Raw genomic sequence first — 23,369 nt, 5'->3', positions numbered from 1 at the left:
ATGGAGGGTCAATTAACGTTTAGGTATTTTTAGTCATGGTAACATGATTAAATGTATTTTAAGATGCTTTGACATTCACCCTAAATGTCTAAGAAAAGCATCTGAAATACAAATATCCATAGGGCTTTGTATTTTGTCTAGCACACAGGAGGCCCTCAATAAATACCTTTGTAATGAATGAATAAATGATTATGTAGAAAGCTTTGATTTTCTGGAGCCTCCATCAAGAATTCTACATATATCATCAATAACTTTCAAATATCCCAGAATAATGGGAAAAATAGATTCACGGGGACCTAATAAGAGACTTCTCATGATGACCTTTGTAAATTTATGATAATTTATCACAGACCTGAAAAGTACAGAAGTAGATAATATTTAAAATCCATCACCTTTTTACTAACTTCCCCTTTGAGCACCAGTTTTGAAAATATGACTTCATCTCAAGGTTTATTTTATGTTTATATTGTTAAATAAATCTTTGTTGATCTATTAATTGCTCTATTTTGAAAATGGATTTCACTAGGTTTGATTTTCAGAGTTGTAATAAACTCAGAGTGAAATTGAAAAACTTACATAGTGGTAATTTTTGCTCCACTGAAATACCCTTATAAATCATGTTTACAGACAGTATTTTTGTATTATCTCTAATCAATGTTGGCTCATGCAAGATGCCACTTTCAGAAAGAGTTTCAGGCAGACAATAACACAGGATAAACATTAATTCTATCAATAAATTTTCTTCTAACATGTTGTTTCTTTTATTTATAAAACCAAAGATGATAATGAAACATTGGGTCAACAGCATTTATAGTTCTACTCCATATTTTTCAGCATAATGTCTGATCTTGGGTTAGTAATTTATTCTGAGATCGGTTATTTCTAACCAGATATTTTTTTCAGTTCGTCATTACTGATTTTCAAAGCACTGGGGCTCTAGAAGAGAATTCTCCTTCTTTCATCAAACGAGAGAAACTTTTACAACGATCATTTCTTACTAGTAACAATACTACACTTCTCGTGTTTTTTCAAAACATTTAAAAATTATTGTCTTTGCCCCTTTTCTGTCTCCATCTTGACTAGTTGTAAAAAATAACCCACATTTTGAGATGCAAAAGTTAAGCACAATAACTGCTATATGGCCTCACTGTACACAGTCTTTGATTGTGTAAGAATGCTGATGGTTAGACATTGATCATGTTTAAAAGATTTTCAACTCAGTTCAACAAGCACTCCTCCTATATGCTAGATACTGTGCTAGGCAATGATGATACAAAGGTGAATAAGGCAACTTATTTACAATTGAGGAGCTTATTATCTAGATCAGCAGTTTTTAGCTGCAGATTCTCAATACCCTAGTATGTTAGAATGAGCTGTGAGGCGTGCTGGTATTATACTACCAATATTAGCGAAGGGAGTGTTTTTAAAAATTATTTGCATGTTATGAAATAATCCAGAATAGCTACTGCCATAATCATTTCACTTCCACTCACTTGTTTTCTAGCATGTTCCTGATATGATGCTAACCAAGAAAAGTATGATAAAAGTATATATAGCACATCCTAAGTTTGTTAAAAAAAATCACGTGGACAAATGGGGTATAAAGATGAAAAGAGTAACTAATGTGATACTTAAGTTATTTGGTACGCAAAAATGTCAACAGTGGTTCTCCTTAGTTGGTAGAATTTTCATAATGTCATCGAAAGTAAGTAATTCAACATAATGAAAGAAGAGTTGTACATGATTGTCAAATAGTCTCTGCAAAAATAATTGCCATTGGAATTCAGAAGAGGAAATCCTTGGAGCTAGAATGGCCATGGAGGACATTACTGGGTCGGGGGGGGGATGTGTCCCAAGGATGGATGACTGCTGCAGAGAATATGAGAACGTGCTAACCTACAGCCCCATCCAAGTCAAGAAAGCCCTAAGTCAGGTTGAACTTCACCATAACCACCTACATTGACTCTCACTGAACATATGATTCCAGGTGTATTCAGATCTGGACTAGGTATCTGTTTCTCCCTATAGTATTTTAATTTATGCAGCTTGGGATCAAAGTAGTGTTTTGCAGCTTCGGCATACTAGTGACTCACACTTGTATTCAACTAAACCTCCCAAGCCTATCTCTCTTCATGATGTGTTGAGCAACATTTCTCCCACACGGTATCAGGGTAGCTGTTTCGCTGAGTTTGAGTGCAGCACTTTACATTTACAAAACTATTAAGTGCCATCTTTTGGATGTGGCTGAGATTTCCAGATCACTGAGGTCTATTAGGATCTGACTCCAATGACTAACATAGTGCATCCTTACAGCCTCCACCCCACCTGAAAGCCTGATGAGAAGACTCTTTAGGCTATGTGCCAGTTATCAATTTATTGCCCCTTAGCTCCAAATACAGGTTCATTGCCTGCTTTGCAATAATGGAGCTGGACCTTGTAAATATTTCTCCTTTGCCAGGTGGTACAATGGTAAGCTTTGTCAGTAGAAGGCACTGGAGGGACAATGGGGGAGGAAGGAGTTTGTCCTCCTGGTACTAGCATGCTCCTCTCAGTAGGCTTCTGCAGCTCATAGCTTCTGTGGAATCCAGCACCTGCAGTGCCTGGTGGCCAGCAGCCCTGGCACCTCCTTAAGGGCGGGTGTCCCCCTGAACAGCTTCACAGAGTAATAACGCTGGTGCAACACCTCCCAATGAATGGCTTCCTTGGAACCCCTCCAGGCAGCTTCTCCCAGTGCTTGAGATGGCAGATTCGCAGAGAGTCCTCCTGGCACAGAAGCCCCAGCAAACTGCTCTGCCATCTAGTGAACCACAGCTGCACCCTTTCCAACAAGGTCTGCATCTCAGCTTTGTTGTGGGGAGTCTCTGTAGGGGTGGTGGCTGCTCCTAATATCTGCTCTTGTTCTATTCCTTAGAGTTCTTCTTACCCTTTACTAGCCAAACCTCTGTCACAGTCAGTTATTTATATTAACTTTCCCTGTTCAAATTCTGTGTGGCTTTTGTGTCCTGATTAGACCCTGACTGATATAAGTCATTCTTCAAAGTATTGATAAAAATCTCACTGGGACAGAGATACCCAAAAACAAAGCCACCCAAATCCTCCTGATACATAGTAATCTGTTTAATAAGGAAGGATATTTGGTAATATATTATGGAAAGACTCTCGTACAAATGCCCCAAGTATAATGTGTGGAGGTTATTTACTGGGGGAGGTGATTATTTGGAGGATGTACTTATGTGTGACGGCTCTTCCCTGCCCTTTGCTGCTCCCTGTGCCTGGAACACCTGCTCTTCCAACTTCCCACACTGGCTCCCTCTTGTCATTCAGGTTTCAGTGCAAATTCAGCGTCTCAGAAAAGCTTTCCCGGACCACTCCATCCATCTCAGCTTGAACTCACCCCCACCCCTTAGGCGTCTATCTCTGAAACATCACCCATTTCGATGTCTTCATGTTATGTATTGTGTTTACTTATTTATTGTCTGTTTTTAACTCCTTGAACATATGCTCCAGGAGAAAACAGTGCCCATCTCCCCAACACCTCACCCAGTACCTGGCACATAATGGGTGCTCCTTACATATTTGTTGAATTGAGAGCACTTCTCCATGATCTTAGATAAATGAGATGCCATGCTATTTTTTAAAAAGCAATCTAAGGCTTCTATTAAGATTTTACACTTCTGAGTTATCCATCAGGGGAGTATGCAGTTAGAGGCTTTATGAATGATGAGCATCTCTAGAATTGATATCAACTTAATAAAACCAAAGGATAGAGTCTGTAATCCCCCAAATCAAATGTAGCTTGTTACACTAATATACTACTTACCAATTTTGTTTTTACCTTCTTCATACTTTATTCTTTGTAAAATATGATGTACAATTCTACTTCTCGTGGCGTTGTTGAAGAAAGTATCTTTGTTGTGTATGATGAAGCTGCACACACATATTGAAAGCACAAACTGAGGATTAATTGGAGGCAAGGGATCTAATCTTTGATATAATTTGGTGTGACTTAGATAGAGGTGTCTTCCATCTGTCACAGAGAGGGGATGTCTGGAACAGCATGAGAGAACCCAGAGGTCACACCAAAGGCAAGAGGCTCACAAATCTCGGCAGTTTGGTTCTCAGCCTCCTGAGAACATTCACATGATTATGTCGGGAAAGAGCTGGAGCTAAATGAAATTAAGTAACTTTCAACTAATACCAAGGCTAAGCCTCATATCTTGTTTTTTTTTTTTTTCCTCAGTAAGGTCGTTAGATAAATTCAACTAAAAATTCATTTGGTTTTTATCTCCTTTTGTCGTCTACCTCATCCCCTCCCATGTCATTTTCAGGAATTTTAATATCTGAAACTGGTTTGGGTGATAGACGCAAGAGTTAGGTAATGAGCTCTGGCCTGGCTCAGGGGTGAGGTCAGAGGCGCGTCTCTAGAAATTGCCTCTCTCCGCTCCTTTCCCATGTTCCTCCACTCCTGGAAGGGGTTCCCCCTCTCTTCTAGAGCATGTACTTAAGATTGCTGCTCTCTCAGCCAAGGGCCCACCCACAGCCTCTGCAGTTTCTCACAGGACTCATGCGCGCACACACACACACACACACACACACACACACACACACACCCCGCAACACTGAGTTCCCAGTAGGTGTTCCTACCCTACTGAGAGGTTTTCCAGGTAACAGATAGAGCTTCCAAGACCATACAATGCAGCATGAAGTGGCCAGGTCTTCCCCTCCCAAGAACGTGTTAAATGGTAGAATATTAGAGATACTGGGAAAGTATAATTGCTTTGTAAATTATAAAGTTTATTAACTCAGCAAACTTTTCTTTGGTGCTTTGCATGAATTGGACACCATGCAAGGCTTATCAATGGTAGCAGCCATCACCCTCAAAGTCCAGCTCAGAAGTCACCTTCCTCAGCAAGTCTCGCCATCCCTCCAACTGCACTTCTGCCACCTAAAGAGTTCAGTACTCTCTCCTCTCTATTAAAATTTCTTTTCCCAAGAAGATGAATTCTTAGGTGTTGCTCAAATCATTCGGAGATAAAACTGGCCTGGAGAAAGGGTGGTCCAAGCATGGGGTTTAGCTTGGCAATAGAACTGGGAATGTGAGTTTGGGGTAAAGGAGAAAAAGGCCAGAGAATATGAAGACAAAATGTGAATCACATGGACCGATTTCTTGGAGAAGGACTTTCCTCTCGTTTCCATTTCTCTTGTCCTCTGTTATAGAATACTGTTCTCAGAAAAAAGTAATTTGACTTGGTGGAGGAGAGATAAATGCTATGTGGGTAAATGAGAAAGCTGCGGCATTTATCTTATATCTTCTCTAAGGTTTTCTGAAAACTTTTTTTTTTTTTGCAGTCTGCGGGCCTCTCACTGTTGTGGCCTCTCCCGTTGCGGAGCACAGGCTCCGGACGCGCAGGCTCAGCGGCCATGGCTCACGGGCCCAGCCGCTCCGCGGCATGTGGGATCCTCCCGGACCGGGGCACGAACCCGTGTCCCCTGCATCGGCAGGCGGACTCTCAACCACTGAAAACATTTTATGGCATCGAAGAGGAAGAGGGGAAAACTAAGAGTTACATCAAATGCGGTTCCTTTTACTTTATCCTCCTCTGCTTTTTCACCTTATTTGAGACAGACCACTACACTTTAATACCAATAAAGATGGCATAAAGAAGGAGACAACAAATAAAAAAGCCCATTTTTGACTCACAATTTCAGATAACTGAAAGCTGATAAGCATGACTGTGCTTGACAAGACAATTCTGGGCTAAAAGCGCGTGTCCCTCCTCCATTAAATGGTTTTCCGTTTCCTTCTATTTTTGATAGCACCCCATTACATTTTGGGAGCTCATGTAACAGTTCTCTATAATGAGCACCACAGGTGAACTTCACAATTTTGTTTTCCTCTTCTTTACATCTAGGTTGTTACCTGGATCCTGGAGATTCTACAGTGGGAACAAATATACAGAGCATGTGCTTCCAGGCCATATTCTAAGCTCCAGATATGGTAACTCATTCCATGCTTATAATAAGCCGGGAGGTCAGTACTGTATAGCCCCATGTTACAGGTGAAGAACCAGAGAGGTTAAGTGATGCACCCAAGTCACTCAGTAAGTATCAGAGCCAGGATCTGAACTCAGGCAGTCTGGCTGCAGAGGCTGTCATCTTATCCATGCCACTCACTTGCCTCCCTGGGGCAGAAATTTCTGACTCCTGGACGTTGGTTCTCCTGGGGATCAGCCCAAGAGTTGCTCTGCTGGGAATGCTCTCCTTGTTTCTACTTATCCTTAGAGCCTCAGCTCAGGTCACATCTCCCTCCGGGGGTCTTCCCTGACTCCCCCACGTACACCCTGAAGAGTAATGTGGTGCTACGAAAAGAGAAGGGAGCAGAAAAACCATTTCATGAAGGAGAGAGATGAAATTTTAGCTTCAGCATCACGCCCACTTTCCCTTAAGACTTTGAAGTGAGACAGACCTCGGCCTGAACCCCAGCTTTGCCACTTACTGTGTGGTGTTGGGACTGTCTCTCAACTTCCCTGGGTCTTGGTTTCCTCATCTGTGAAATGGGATAGCACTGTAATCATTTTCATAGGGTTTCTGCAGAATTTGGTGAGGCGAGGAACACTGCTGAGCCTGAGTCTGGCATTTAATCAGCTCTCAGAGTTGGCTGTCACCATTGCTGTTGTTTCTATAATATTATATAGAACTTGTCTGCCTACATGACTGTCTTCTCTGTAAGAGCTTCTTCAGAACAGGGACCGACCATGTGCATCTCTATTTCCAGCACTGGTACGGGGTTTCGCATATGATAAGCCCTTAAAGTTGGCTCAAATGAGAACAAATGAGATCTTCTGGAGAACCCCAGCTAACGGGGGGGGGGGGGTTATGAGACTAACTCTCATCTCATTATAGCTTGGCCTCTATTTCTGCTTCCTGGAAATCTTTCTACCCACCCCATCTTTCCAGCTACCATATGAACTATTCTCTCCACGTTACTTGTCTAAGGATCTTCTTGTAGGGTGTGGAGCAATCTCATTTTCTCTGTCATTCCTTCAAACTGGAGGGCTAAGAGAAAGAACAGTGATGACCTCCTACATCACGCTTCTCGAGCTTTTCTTAGCCACTTACAAAACAACCCTCTTCAAATGAAATCACACACAAACACCATGTAAGTGGAGCTGTTGGGGAAATGTAAGACTTGGTACTCAGTCTCTGAGGTATGAGGGTTCCACCCAGGCTTAGAAACTCAGCTCTGCTTTCACACATTGCTGCTGGGCAGCAAACAAGTACAAATTGTACGAAGGCATCTTGACCAGGTCTATCAAAATTATTCATATAGCCTCATCACATCTCCTCTGATCTAGCAATTCCTCTCTGGAAATCTATTCTACAAGTATGCTCACCCATGTGCAAAGTGACAGATGTACAAGAATGTTCATTGTGGCATGGGTTATAATAGCAAACCTCTGGAAATGACCTAAATAATTCATCAGCAGAGGAGGGGATAAACAAATAATGGTACAACTCTACAATGGAACACTGCAGCTGTAAAGAGATTAAGGATGCTCAGTGTAGATATAAGAAATCTCCAAGATACTACAGGGCAAAAATAAGGTTCAAAACAGTCATACAGCTATTTGTGTCCAAGAGGAAAACATATACACGTAAAGGAGTACATAGATATATGTGTTGACATGTATGTTTGCCAGTGCACACACAGAATGACTATGGAAGGATATATAAACATCTGGAAAGACTGGTTGCCTATGGGAAGGACTAGGTGACTGGGAAGGTAGGAAGGAAACTTCACTGTACACACTTAAGACATTTATGTCATAAGTAAGTACTACCTATAAAAAAAAACCTGTAATATTAGAAAAAAGAAAATTTAAAGGGAAAATGCAATTTCTGTTCTAGGTTGTTCTTACTTTCACACTCAGTGGTGAGGAGGGGAATAAACTGCTGAATTGGTGGAGGATCAACTATATGATTAAGGCTCTAAACATCTATCTCCTTATCCTACCCTTTGGAGGAATTCTTTAACATGCCCAAAGTCATACAACCAGCAGGTGTTGAGAAAGGGTTAACCCTGGTGGCGCAGTGGTTGAGAATCCGCCTGCCAACGCAGGGGACACGGGTTCGTGCCCCGGTCCGGGAAGATCCCACATGCTGTGGAGCAACTAAGCCTGTGCGCCACAACTACTGAGCCTGCGCTCTAGAGCCCGTGAGCCACAGCTACTGAGCCCGCATGCCACAACTACTGAAGCCCGCGCGCCTAGAGCCCGTGCTCCGCAACAAGAGGAGCCACCGCAATGAGAAGCCCGCGCACCGCAACGAAGAGTAGCCCCCCGCTCACTGCAACTGGAGAAAGCCCGCGCGCAGCAACGGAGACCCAACACAGCCAAAAATAAATAAATAAATAATAATTAAAAACAAAAAAAAACAACAACCCAAACGCCTTGCTCCAAATCTTCCCATTCTTTTGTAAAAGGAACTGCTGGAAGGTCTGCCTGTGCGCATGTGTGTGAAGGGGGCTCTCTGAATGCTTCCATCTTGCCCTATGAGGAAGGCCCTGCTCACTAAGTAATGGACAGACCTGAGCCTGAAGCTCCCGCTGACCCCCTCCAGGACCTCTACCCTCCTGACGTCCCTGGGGGAGAGCAGCTCTTGCTTTTTACCTGGAAAGGCTCCGACCTCCTTTACTCAAGGACGGGTGAAACAGAAAAGGAAAACGCTGTGAAACTGAGGTTTAACTCCAGACCTCCTGGAGCTGTGGTTATTTGCTCTTTACTGATATGTTCTCCTGCAGTCCACTGTGCGTGTTCATGGCAGTGTTGCAGAGTATCACAATATGCTGTTTGTTTAGCAGTCAAGCATTCTGTTTGCTCTGTGCAAAGCACTGTGTGTTGAGGGTGTTATACATGGAGGTGGGGGGCGGGTGGGAAGGGACATGGATGTTATGTATGCATGCATTTTAATTAGGGGACTGCAAAAGTGGAAAGAACCCAGCTCCTTCCTTATATATTCCTATTCGACAAAATGAGAAACACGCCAACATTCAAGGGTGTGAACTGGGGAGAGGTGCTTGTTAGAGCCGGGTATAAAATCAGCTTATGAAGCGTGCCACTTTTAAAGCAGATAACAACTCATTTCTTTTTCCTAAACTTTCCTCTAAGGCCACAGCTATGAGGATAAGACTACACTGTCTTCACAATTACTTTAGTCTGAATTGGCTAGAGTCCAGTACTGTTGGATAAAAATTTCTAAGATAATGAAAATGTTCTATACCTGTGCTATCCAATATGGTAGCCACTGGTCATATGTATCTAGTAAGCACCTGAACTGTGGCTAGTGTAACTGAGAAAGTGAATTTTTACTTTAATTTAAACTGATTAAAATTTAAACAGCCACATGTGGCTGGGAGCTAACTGATATTGACAGTGCAGATAAACAATTGCCTAAACTGTGGACGACACTTTGAGTATGCAGGCAGAGCCTAATGATGCGGTCCTTATCTTGCATCCCCCTTTGACTACAGAAACTGGAGCAGGAAACTGGGCGAGGGGTGAGCGTGCCCTCCAGGTCCAAGTACAGGTTGCCTGAAGACCTGAATTCAAGTCTTGCTCTTCTTTAGCTGTGTGGTTTTGGGGAGGTCACTGAGTCTCTCTGAGACACAGTAATCTGTCAGGAAAATGAGGGTCATAATGCCTTAACTGCCCAAGGACAGGGTTAGACAGTCACAAAGCGAGACGGTACATTATTGAGATAGATCACTAAACCTAGCTGGTAGGCCGTTGGATATAGTGTCCAATCGTCTATTTGAGATCACATTTGTAGTCTAAGAGACAACTCAAACCGAACATGTCCCAGACAGAACTTTTGATCTGCACCTTTGTAGAAGAAAAACCTGCTTTCTCCCTGGTCTTTTCCATCTTAAAAAATGGCACTACTATGCACACAATTTCTCAAGTCACAAACTTCTGTCTCTCATATTTGACATCCAGTCAAGTTCTTTGGGTTCCTCTTCCCAAGTGTTACCCTGAATCTGATCCTTTCTCACACTTTTTTTTTTAACATCTTTATTGGGGTATAATTGCTTTACAATGGTGTGTTAGTTTCTGCTTTATAACAAAGTGAATCAGTTATACGCGTACATATGTTCCCATACCTCTCCCCTCTTGCGTCTCCCTCCCTCCCACCCTCCCCATACCACCCCTCCAGGTGGTCACAAAGCACCGAGCTGATCTCCCTGTGCTATGCGGCTGCTTCCCACTAGCTACCTTCTCACACTTCTTGCTTCAAAGCTGTTTCCAGGACTACTGCAATAGCCACCTGACTATTCTAATTTCACTCTTTCTCCCTTTAGTTCATTCTCTATGAATCTATGAGGCAATGATCTTCTAAAACATAAATAAAATCTTTTCCCTCTTCTGCTTAAAGCTCTTCAATGACATCCCACCGATCTTTGAATAAAGCCCAAACCCCTTTCCATGGTCTAAATGCTCATACATGGTCTGGTTCTTGCCTACACCAATGACTTCAACTCCTTTCTTCTTCCCCTTGGTCACTGTAAACCGGCAGCATTGCCCTTTTTTCTGTCCTTGGAAAAAAATCCAGCTTGTTATTGCCTAGGGCTTTTGCCCATGCTGTTCCTAGATTTTTGCATCACTTTTTGGTCTCAACTTAAATGTCACGTCCTTACCATCCTAGCTAGGACTGTCGCTCTCCTGCTTCACCAGTTACTCCCTCTCTGTCCTATTACCTTGTTTTATTTTCTTCTTAAGTTTTATTTTGAATTTTTTTTTTTTATTGGGGCAGGGGTGGGGAGAGATGTATCTACATGTTCACTGCCCCCCTTCTCCTGCAGAATGCAGGCAGGCCTTGGACTGCCTTGTTCCTTATTGTAGGGCCCGAGTGAATAATCAGACCACGTGTTTTCCATACCTAGAGACCCACTGAATGTTGCAGAGATCGTCAGATTGTATCACAGATACATTTTACATTTTTCTCTAACTTAAAGATTCTGAACATCAGTTTTATTTTATAATTATGCTTTCTTCGTATGTGTTACTACTTTGGGGGGAATAAAGGCAATGAAGAGGCTTTAAAAAATTTGGTTTAATACCTACCTTATGACATTTCTGAAATTGATAAAATAAACAAGTATCCTCCAAGATATGAAAATCTCCATGGTTTAAAACTTCAAGTGGAAACTTTCTCAAGAAGCATTTAACTACCTATAGATGGTGCTGTATAAGTATTTTAGATTCATAGCCACATTATTGACTTCTATAAATTTAAAAATCTAAGGCGTATGGCAAAGAAAGAAACAGAAACAGATTATTAATCAAGGCATGTTTCTTGGCCCTAGAGTACAGGTGCTTGAAGCACGTGCCCCACTGGATTTCAGAACGGCTCTGCTTCTGTTGCTCTCCATTTTGAACGGAAGCATCTATTGTAATTATCTGGGCCCATCTCTCCTCACGGTCTGTTGGAAACGTAAGGGGCAGTTGGTTTGACTTTTATATGAACAGGTCTCTGGTCCAAGAAGAACTATACCGGAAGAGCTGCTTCCAAGGATTCTCATCCCCAATTGAACCTGATGTTGGAACAAAAGATCCTGGACTTTGAGCCTAATGTCATATTGGGATGAGAACTTTGGGGATCCTGAAATGGGAATGAGCATATTTTCTCTGTGGGAGAAATGTGAATAAAATACACGCCAGAGGGAAGACTGTAGTGGAATGCAAAAAATGGTCACAATTCCTCCCATTCCTATATACACATCCCGTTGTGATGTGAATTTCTTGCTTCTTCCATCAAGAGATAGAGTCTATCTCTCCACCTCTTGAATCTGACCAGTATGTCTTGTGACTGGCTTTCATCAACAGAATGTGGAAGAAGTGATTTTTGTTGAGTTCTGAGCTGAGGCCCAAGCTCTGAGCACCCACTCCCATCCACTTGGAACACTGCCCCAAGACTGCCAACATACAGAAGCTTGAGCTAGCCTCTCTGAAGATAAATGACCACGTAGAGAGAGAAACCCAGCCACAAGCTGGCACCACGCACCAGACATGTAAGGGAGAGAATTTCAGACTGTCCAGCCTGGCTGAGCAAAGAGATGATTGCAACCACGTGTTGACTCCAACTGAAACCAGTGGAAGAAATGGCCAGCTGATTCCAGCACAAACTGCTCAAACAAAAGAATCATGAGCAAATAAAACGTGTGCTGTTTTAAGCCAGTAAGTTTTACTGTTACATAGCAGCAGATGACCAACAGACCAGTCTCTCGTGATGGTTGAAACTGTACCATTTCATAATGCAAAAAGGACAGTGAAGGTTAATGCCTTAAAGATAAATATTTCAGGAAACTTTCTTAATTAGACTTTTAGATAGAGGCCTCCCTTTTTTTTTTTTTTAACAAAGAGAAGCAAGGGTGATACAGTTAACCGTCACTTAAATTACGTCCTCAAATTAGTGAAAATCTAAGTAGGAACAAAGCAACCAATTAATTTTTTAAGACCTATTTTGATAGTTTTGGGGGCTTTAGGCAACTGCAGTGCAATAACTTTTTTATTTGGCTGCACCGCACACCCTGTGGAATTTTAGTTCCCCGACCAGGGATTGAACCTGGGCCCTTGGCAGTGAGATCACGGAGTCCTAACTACTGGACCACCAGGGAATTCCCCTAACTTCTTAAGTATACTTGTTATGAGGAAAAGGATGAGATGATTATTGAACTAAATATATAATATTCAGAGTCCTGACTGGTAAAAATTTTCAGGCCTCTTTTTAGGCGATAAGCTACTGGAATGAAAAGCAATGTGAGACATTTTTATTCCAATGGTCATTTTTAATTGTACTTCACAATCTCACCTTTTCTATTTGAATGTTAAATACAAATTAAGAAATACTTGCTCTTGAGACTTTCAGGTAAGGATGGAAAATTAAACACCTGTATTCAATTTTTCTCTCTCTCAAAACCCCATGAAAAGAATAGCAATGTGTGTGTATGTGTGTTTAAATAAAGGCGTAACACTCAAGGGACGGGGATAGCAGAAGAAAATAGCAAGAAAGTGTTGGAATGAGAAAAGTAGACCGACAAGTGGTAACAGAGTTAGGAGACCAGAAAAAGCTGAATACTAAATCCGCTCTGGGGAGAACCAAGACAAATTATATTTATGCTACAAAATCTCATAAAATCGTAGAACTGGGGCACCGGTGACCTCTAGAAGTGGGCTGAAGGGGATGCTAAAATAAGTACTGGCTCAAAGCTGTTTAGGAAGATCCTCACTTGTACTCTAACAGAGTACTGGAGGGTTTTTTTGTTTTTTGGTTTTTTTGATAGGGTAATATAGTCTCTGAACTGAGACATCAGGCATGGTTAGGAGTAGGGGTACCATAGTGAACTCTGGAGGATCAAGTGGATACTTGCATCCTGGAATCTGAGACTCCCAGCTATCTTCATCCATTTAGGCTCTATAACACTGGCAGCCAGGCCTTGACTTTTCAGGCAGAAGACTGGCAGAGACCTCTCTGGGGAATCCGACCAGCCTGAGATGAAAAATCTAAAGGGACATCAGAGACTCCAAAATAAAACTACCCAGCCACGAAGCCCACAGTTGACAGGCCCCACCTTATACTCTAAACTTCTTCTCAAGTTTTGCATTTCCTATTCTTAAATATGGACAGCCAGCCCAAAATTACTACCTATCTGAAGAAATCTATTAACATGAAAGATAGAGAAAAATGCAAAGAGACAAAAAACAATCAGAAAGAAATACGTTAGAGGAAATTAGGCTATGTAGAGTGATGAAATATTTAAAAAATCATTATGAATAGGCCATATACGACAAGCCCACAACTGACATCACACTCAATGATGAAAAGCTGAAAGCTTTTCTTCTAATATCAGGAACAAGACAAGAGGCCAACTGTTGTAACTTTCATTCACATACTATTGGATGTTCACTAAACATATTGTGATAATCATGTCATGATGTATGTAAGTCAAATCATTATGCTGTACACCTTAACCTTATACAGTGTTGTATGTCAATTACATCTCAATAAAAATGGGAGGAAAAAAGACAACCCCCTCTTTCCCCCCCAAACTCCATAGTATTAGAAGTCCTAGGCAGAGCAATTAGGCAAGAAAAAGAAATAAAAGGCATTCAGATTGGAAAGGAAGAAGTAAAACTGTCACTATGTGCAGATGACATATTATTTATAGAAAACCTTAAATTCTCCCCTAAAAAAACTGTAGAACTAACAAATGCAGTAAAGTTATAGGATACAAAATCAATATGCAAAAATTTGTTGCATTTCTATACACTAATAATGAACTCTCAGAAAGAGAAATTAAAAATCTCATTTACAACTGCATCAAAGAGAATAAAATACCTAGAAATATCTGTAACCAAGGACGTGAAAGACCTGTACACTGAAAACTGTAAGACATTGATGAAAGAAATTGAAAAAGACACAAATGGAAAGATATTCCATGCTCATAGGTTGGAAAAATTAATATTGTTAAAATGTCCATACTACCTAAAGCAATCTACAGATTCAATGTAGTCCCTCTCAAAATTCCAATGGCATTTTTCACAGAGACAGAAAAAAAAAAATCTTAAAATTTGTATGGAATTACAAAAGACCCTGAATAGCCAAAGCAATCTTGAGAAAAAACAAAGCTGGAGGTATCACATGCCTTGATTTCAAACTATATTACAAAGCTGCAGTAATCAAAACAATACGGTACTGGCATAAAAGCAGACACAAAGATCAACGGGACAGAACTGAGAGCCCAGAAATAAACCCACACACATATGGTCAATTAATTTATGACAAAGGAGCCAACAACATACAATGGGGAAAGGACAGCCTCTTCCATAAATGGTGTTGGGAAAACTGGAGAGCCACATGCAAAAGTATGAAACTGGACCACTATCTTACACTATACATAAAAATTAACTCAAAATAGATTAAAGACTTGAATGTAAGACCTGAGGCCATAAAACTCCTAGAAGAAAATATAAGCAGTAAGCTCCCTGACACTGGTTTTGGTGATGATTTATTTGGATTTGACACCAATAGCAAAGGCAACAAAGACAAAACTAAACAAGTGGTACTACATCAAACTAAAAAGCTTCTGCACAGAGAAGGAAGCCATCAACAAAATGAAAAGGAAACCTACGAAATGGGAGAAAATATTTGTAAATCATATACCTGATAAGGGGTTAATATCTGAAATATATAAAGAACTCATACAACTCAATAGCAAAAAAACAAAAAAACAAACAAAAAACAATCTGATATAAAAAAATGGGCAGAGGATCTGAACAGACATTTTTCTAAAGAAGACATACAGATGGCCAACATGAAAAGATGCTCAACATCACTAATCATCAGAGAAAATAAAATCAAAACCACAATGAGATACCATCTCAGACCTATCGGAATGGCTATTATCAAAAAGAGAAGAAACAAGTGTTGGTGAGGATGTGGAAAAAAGGGAGTCCTTTTGCACTGCTGGTGGGATTTTAAACTGGTACAGCCACTACTGAAAACAGCACAGACATTCCTCAAAAAATTAAAAATAGAACTACCATATACCATATGATGCAGCAATTCCACTTCTGGGTATTTATCTGAAGGAAATGAAAATACTAACTTGAAAAGATATATGTGCCCCCATATTTATTACAGTATTATTTATAATAGCCAAGATATGGAAGCAACCTGTGTCCACCAATAAATGAATAATAAAGAAAATGTGGTGTTGTATATATATAACTCAGACATAAAAAAGAAGGAAATCTTGCCATGTGATGACATGGATGAACACCGAGGGCATCATGCTAAGTAAAGTAAGTCAGAGGAAGACAGACCAATAACCTATGATCTTGCTTATACATGGAATCTAGAAAAGAAAACAAGCTCCTAGATTCGGAGAACAAATGAACAAACTGGTGGTTACTGAGGGTGGGGGTGGACAAAGTTGGTGAAGGGGATCAAAGGGTACAAACTTGCACCTATAAAATAAATAAGTTATGGGGAAGTAATGTACAGCATGGTGTCTTTAGTTAATAATACTGTATTGCATATTTGAAAGTTGCTAAGGGTAAATCTTAAAAGTTATCACAAGAAAAAAAATTGGTAACTACGTATGGTGATGGATGTTAACTAGACTTATTGTGGTGATCATTTTGCAGTATATACAAATAATCATTATACTGTACACCTGAAACAACTGTGTTATATGTAAATTATACCTCAATTTAAAAAATCATTATGTTCAGAGAGTTAAGAAGATAATGCAATTGTGAAAAAAGCTCAAAATATGATCTTAGAAAGCTAGAACCTTATGAGAATAAAATAGTCCTTTGAAACTAAAACAAAATGAGAGCAGAAATTAAAACTCAATAGAAGAATTTGAAAATAAGTTGTAGAAATCTCCCAGGGCACAAAGGGATACATAACAAATGGAGAGGAAAGATAAGGATGTGAGAGTCTCAGCTCAGGAAGTCCAATATCTGAAAAATAAGAATTCTAGAAGGAGAAGAACAACTCATCCACAAAATTCAAGAATTATTCAAGAAAATTTCTGTGAACTGAAAGCTAAGAGTAGTCAAGTTGAAAGGGACCAGTACAATAGATGACCACAGAGCCACATCAAGATACATAACTATGATATTTCAGAACACGGGGGACACAGAAATGATCATACAAGCTTCCATAGAGGAGAAAACAAGTTACATAGAGGGAATTAGGAACTGGAATGTTTTTGAAGTTCTCAGCGGCGATATTGAGTTTTAGAATCAAAGGATCAAGACTTTAAAAATTCTAAGGGAAAAGGATTTCTATACCTAGTCAAACTATCATTACAAATGAAGTATAACAACTACGTGTATTCGTTTGCTACAGCTGTCATAACAAAGTGCAATGGATTGGGTAGGTTAAACAATAGAAATTTATTTTCTCACAATTCAGAAGGAAGAAGCTGCCTCATGCATAGATAGAATACTTTTTATGAACCCAAGAGCTCTTATAATAGCATCTACTTTATTGGTTCAAGGTAAAGCAAACCTGGGTTAGAGTCTTGGTTCTGCCAAGTACTAACTATTTGAATTTTAAAAAGTAACTTCTCTAAGCCTCAGTATCCTGATCTTTCAAATGGGTCAACAATAATACCCACTTCAGAGAGAGGTTTGAAGATTAGGAGGTGTTGCCTGCAGTGTACTCATGTATACACTGTGCTCATAAATGGTAGGTTTATGATATTATTAGCTCTCTCTTTGACACTTTTTATAAAGATTACTGATCCTCAAAGTTCTAACATGCCCTGATAAATAAGCACCTGCTATTTTGAAATCAAGTATTAAAAAGTCTTTATTTTAACAAAATATTTTCAGATACACAAAAATGCTGTATTCCTAAAAATACAGCATTAGATTGTATGTTTAAAAACTTTACAGAAATGGTATCATGCTCTACTCATTCTTCTGCAACTTACTTTTCTTGTGCAACCATGTGAGTTTCATTCATGTTGACAAAAGGAGCTCTAGTCCAATCATATTTCCTGCTGCTTAGAAGTCTGTTGTATGAGGACACTACAGTTTGTTGGTTCACTTTCCTGCTGGTGGGTATTTAGGCTATTTCTAATGTTTCATTATATAAACAATGCTGCAAAATACACATGAGCAAGTGTTTCTCAAAGAAGAACATATCTAAGAGTGGCATTTCTGGTACGTTCATTTGGACAGGTTTTAAGAAAGAAGCAACAGACAAACTTGGGAGTCTCATCCACATGTGACATCAGGACACGATTAGTGGTGAGGTGTGTCATAATTAATTTGACACTAGTAACAGTTAAAGTGCCTAAATTTGGGAATGGAATATATGGGAGTAAATTGATGTTATTATAAAGGTACCTCAAATCCATTCTAATTATTTTTAAAACCAATGTACTGTTTAGAGGAACAGTAAAGCACAAAGGAGTGTGTTGCATAAGTAACCATTCCCGTGTGTCATGGTAAAAAAAGGTTGGAGAATCATTGCTTGAAATCAAATATTTTTAAAATGTCAGTCACCTAACACGAGAATATGCATTCACTTACTTGGCCTACTGTTAAGACATGTTAGGCCAAACAGTATCTCTGATGTTGGCTAGGTATACACAGAACCAAGCGAACTAGGGAGATGGACAGTTATCTGGATAATTCTGGAGGAAGAGGAGGTGGCAGGAGGAGCAAAGGATGGAGGGAAGAAGGAGAGAGAGAAAAGTGATGTCCTGGAATTAGTAACAATTCAGGCCAATCCTAAAGTATCTCCAGCTTTAGTGAGAAAGTTCACATATATCAAAATTATCTATTTATATATCAGGTACATATATTATTAACAATAACCAATTTATTGAACATTTATCATATGCACTTAAATACTGTGTTGCTACTTTTTACAATATTACATGGGTATTATTATTATTCCCAATTTATGAGTTAAGAAATTGAAGCCCAGAATCATACAGCTTGTGAGTTGCAGAGCTGGGATTGGGGTCCAGGACCCCCAAACTCCAGAGCCTCTGTGGGCTCAACCGTTAACCCTTAAGGACAAAAACTGTGATTCATTCATCTTTGTCCAGCCCTACACAGTGCCTGTCAGAGACATGGTGCTTGACGCTGACTGAATTGAAATGGATATTCAGAATGGAAACATGAAAGCACCGCAATATTTAAATTTATTAGAGATCACTTTTATCTGCCACTCAAGTGAGCCAGAATGAAGAGGAAATAATTTTTTTAAAAATCTGTACACGCAATTTTGGAAACATAAGTGATTTCCTAATTAATCCTCAGACCAGAAAAATCCAATTGAGGATAACCCAGGCCTTAGCTTTCTACTAATTAGGGTGCTAACTGTCATTCAGTCAATAGTAAGGTTTCTCCTGAATTACCTAAGTAATTGTCACTGTGTAAATTAGTCATTCAGTGACTCATCCATGGCTATTGTCTTAGTCTGGTCTTGGTCATGGGTCTTGTTTTTATATTCCCTTATTGGAGCTGAGCAGGTCCGAGTGCTGACCAAAGGGACAGATCTATCTACTTTCCTGCAGTTTATTTTGGTTGTTGTGATCAGCAAAGACCTAGAAATTCCGTCAAGCACCTACAAAATTTGGAATTTGGTAAAAATTTATCTTCCTTAATCCCTGTCTTTTTTTTTCTTTTTTTGACCATTTTTCCCCCCTCTACCATCTTAGTGGCAACCTCTATCTATTCCTGCTACAGCGACAGTACCCCTTCTAGGGCTCTTCCTTCCTCCCCTTGCTTTTAACTCTCTAGAAAAGATCTGATAAACATTCATAATGGGATATAAAGGAAAAATAACATTAAAATTTTCACTTTTCCCAAGGACATTTTTTATTTTAAATGCGGATGACTTTAGTCAAACGATTAAAGTTCATACTGTAAAATTCCAGGGATTAGGGAGTGTACTGCTTACTAAGTTATCTCTTAGCTTCCCTCTTCTATATTCTGTATGTGCTGGCGCAGGGACCCTGCCAACGACAATTCTACTTTGCATCTGGCTCTCTGATATGTTCTGCCAGTAGGGGGCACTGGAAGGGGAAAAAAATGGAGGCAAGGGGATTGGGTCTTTCCTGTTTGCCTGTTCTCCTTGTCGATGTCACCCCAGCAGTGATTCTTCAACCTCATCGTGGCAATTGGTTCCGGTTTTCATCTTTTAAAAAATACCCCAAACTAGACTCACTGCATTGTCCCATACCGCAGAGGTACCAGCCAGGGCAACATCTCCTCAGAGGTATAGGGCTCAGCTCCAGGGCTCCTCCTTTGAGCTTCTAAAGGTTCCGAAAACCTCACCCTCTTCCTTCTGTTCCCCTGGCCCTTGGAGCAGTAGCTGCTTCACTTCCTGAAGTTATTTTCTGTGTGGCCTCAGTGCTCCCTGGGTGACATGTTAGTTCTCTGATATCTACCTAATCAATTCCCTGCCTTAACCTCTGTTAAAATAACTGCTGAGTTTCAGTTTTCCTGAACGGAGCCTGAGTGATACAGGACGGGAGAGAAAGAAACAGGTCAGGGGAAGAGGCTGAATCCTTCTCTTAGAAATCACATACCACATAAGCAGACATCTACCTGTCCTGTTTGTTAATCTGAAAGAAACACCACCATGGTATACTATGCATAAAATAGATAAACAACAAGGATGTACTACTGTATAGCACTGGGAATTACAGCCATGATCTTGGAATAACTTTTAATGAAATATAATCTGCAAAATACTGGATCACTATTCTGTACACATGAAATATAATACTGTAAATCAACTAGACTTCAATTGGAAAAAAAAAAGAAAAAAAAAAAAGATGGTCTATGAAGTTGAATTTTGAAAACTTCCAATCCCATGTCTGATTTCTGTCCCCCAGAGTTTCTCTCTCTTCTGCCCGAATCTTTGCTAACTTTCATGGAAACTTCCTCTCCTAAAAAACTAAAAGGTTTCTAAAACAATACAAAACAAAACAGCATAAGACATCATCTGAGCCCTGAAAGAGCTCACAGACTACTGTGTTATATAAATGTGATGGGACAAAAAAAAAAAATACTAACGTGGGTTATTCCTAGGTAAATTGCATTGTTTTTCCTAATTGGCTGCTTTTCTTTGTGAGGATTATATATCCCTACCCATTATCAAGGACCTACAGCCCCCGTTCCCTGGGGAGAAGTATAATTCCTCTCCCTATTACCATGCTTGGCTGTGAGACTTGTTTGGCAGATGGAATATGAGCAGAAATTTTAAGAGCCATTGTGTGGCTCGACAATTACTTTTTTGTTCTGCCATGAGAATGCATGCCTTACCTACCAAGTGAAGTGAAGTCAGAAAGTTCCATACGATACCACTTACATGTGGAATCTAAAACATGACACAAATGAACCTATCTACGAATGTATATGTATGTATAACTGAGTCACTCTGCTGTACAGCAGAAATTAACATAACATTGTAAATCAACTCTACTGCAGTTAAAGAGAGAGAGAGGATGCGTGCCTTAGGCACAGGTTGCTTCTTCAGGCAAGATCTCATAAGAAAGGAGACTTGTGAAGAAAAGCCTCAGTTGGCCCACAGCTCATGTGTCAGGTGAGCAAGAAATAAGCCAGACACTGAGATTTGAGGGTTGTTTGTTACTGCAGCAGAAGGTAGCATAATCTGACCGGCACAGTCTCTAACCCAACAAAGACAATCCTGTAATTTATGGTCTAATTTACCCTCTCCTGAAAAGGATGGATTATCTTTCTTTCCCTGGTGGAGAAGCTTTGTCAGTCCTCATAAGAAAGTGATGGGAGACAGCAGTGAGGCTTGTGAGGAAAGAAAAACTGTGCAGGCTGGGGTGAAGGAGGAATGGGTTTGTCGGGGGAGAAAAAGGGCAACACCTGAGTACAGGATGGTATGAAGGAAAGAGACTGAGTAGTAGTTTCTGAGGACCACGAACTTGGCTTCTCTTTGTGTCCTTTGGGAATCTCGAGTAAAGGCTGGAGCTGCCTTCTAATTACTTTTGGCTGCTGCATTGAGTTTTGTGCCACACACAGACATGGATGGAAACAAATAATTGTATATAATCAGTGCCGTCATCGCAACGTTTACAAAGGCTAATGGGCCCAGAATTCTAATGCCGTCTGCATGAGACATAAGAGGTCTTGTAAAGACAGTGGTATCTGGACTAGCTCCTGGGGGAAGAAAAGGCTTTCACCAGGCAATGAGCAGAATGAGAGCCCACCTCAGGAAGAGGGAGCATCGGTCACGAGGCATTCGGGTAACCCCCGCTGCCATGTCCAGCCCGGGAGGCTAGGCGGGAGGGGAGAAGCTGGGGAAGCTGCTTTAGGTGTCATGCGAAGGAGTCTGAACTTGATCTCAAAGGACCTAGGGAATCTTTGAAAGCTCTTGAGCAAGGAAGCAATGCTGCCACGTGGGGCAGTGCGTGGAATTCCCTGCCGAGAATGCCTGGCTAAGGAGCTGAGGAAAGGGAGGAATCCGGCCCAGGCTCTGCTAGCCAATCTGTGGGCTATGGATTCCAGAGGAAGGGAATTGTTCAAATTGCTGTATGGGCTGATGACCAGAGCCTGGCCAATGACCTGTGACATGAGTGTGGTGAACAGACTGGGGAGTGGGGAGAGACAGAGGGAGCGAGGAGGCTTATAACTGTTCACCCAAGAGGTGGTGGCCAGTTCAATCAAGGCAGTGGCAGTGAGGTCAGAAAGGAGGAACTAGGACCAAAAGGATTTGGTGGTGATGGCGGACGGTGAGGAAGGTGGTCATCGTGCAGTGGTGCTAGCATTAAGTCAGGAGAGGAAAACACAAAGCTGATGGTGTGGGTGCTGTGAGCAAAGTGGGAAATGAGAAGAATGGGGTGTACCCCCAGGGATAAAGACACTTCTAAGCCATGGTCCTGAATCAGCTGTCATTTGAATAAAACACTATTCCCAAAGGCCACAGGTCTAACTTCGATCCCCTCCTTAGTGCCACTCTTAGAGGTAAGAAGTGCCTTGCCCAGGCCCAGGACCTCACAGGGCTCAGACGTGGGCCTCGCCCAGCTGACTGCTCCTCATGAGGTGAGCTGCCGGCAAGGCCAAGGGCGTGTGCCCACCAGAGTCCGCCCCCAAAGCGCCAAGCCCACTTCCAGGTCTTTGTGGGCCTTTATTTTTATTTTTATTTTTTTTTTATTTTTTTATTTTTTTTCGGTACGCGGGCCTCTCACTGCTGTGGCCTCTTCCATTGCGGAGCACAGGCTCCGGACGCGCAGGCTCAGCGGCCATGGCTCACGGGCCGCTCTGCGGCATGTGGGATCCTCCCGGACGGGGGCACAAACCCATGTCCCCTGCATCGGCAGGCGGACTCTCAACCACTGCGCCACCAGGGAAGCCCCTGTGGGCCTCTTGAAGACACCGCTCTTACTGATGGTAGCCAAGCAGGGGTTGTGGATGGCGCCTGGACGGGGGCTGGGGTATCCACGTGTATGAGTCTCAGCAGCCCAGTGTGGGATGGAACTATGGGTGGGAAGAGAAGAGGGTAGGCCGTGGGGCCGAGGGGTGCTGTTTCTTGCACCCAACAGTGGAACGGACCTCTGAGGAGCCTAAGCACTTGGACTTCCAGGTCTTTATGCAGGTGTATTTGTCAAGGTAGGACATATGGTGTCGTACTTAATTGTTAACATCATTTATTACTTTTAATTATTGAGACACACGGTCTATAGGGTTCGTTTGTACTCTTGCCCGAGGCCTTACAATTGTTACCAGCAGGCCTGCCCTTCCCTTAGATTCAAGACTAGTGATTTAAAAGAGGTGAATCTATTGTCTTTCATCCCCAAACCC

The 23,369-nt window shown here is 41.2% G+C and overlaps 1 protein-coding gene across 4 annotated transcripts in view; it reads right to left on the bottom strand.

Annotated features, from left to right (window-relative positions):
- Window positions 1-23,369, bottom strand: part of ANO4 (anoctamin 4) — a 448,962-nt gene that overhangs the window by 111,317 nt on the left and 314,276 nt on the right. For all 4 annotated transcript variants that reach the window (XM_007465342.1, XM_007465339.1, XM_007465341.1 and 1 more), the window contains one exon: window positions 3,821-3,927. In XM_007465342.1, the coding sequence (XP_007465404.1) occupies window positions 3,821-3,927 (107 nt within the window). The remainder of the gene's footprint in view (window positions 1-3,820; window positions 3,928-23,369) is intronic.

The sequence above is a fragment of the Lipotes vexillifer genome, unplaced genomic scaffold, assembly GCF_000442215.2.
Source record: "Lipotes vexillifer unplaced genomic scaffold, Lipotes_vexillifer_v1.1 scaffold141, whole genome shotgun sequence".
In the NCBI taxonomy this organism is placed as follows: domain Eukaryota; kingdom Metazoa; phylum Chordata; class Mammalia; order Artiodactyla; family Lipotidae; genus Lipotes; species Lipotes vexillifer.
The sequence above is the reverse complement of the archived record's forward strand: the minus strand, read 5'-3'. Positions and strand labels throughout refer to the sequence as shown.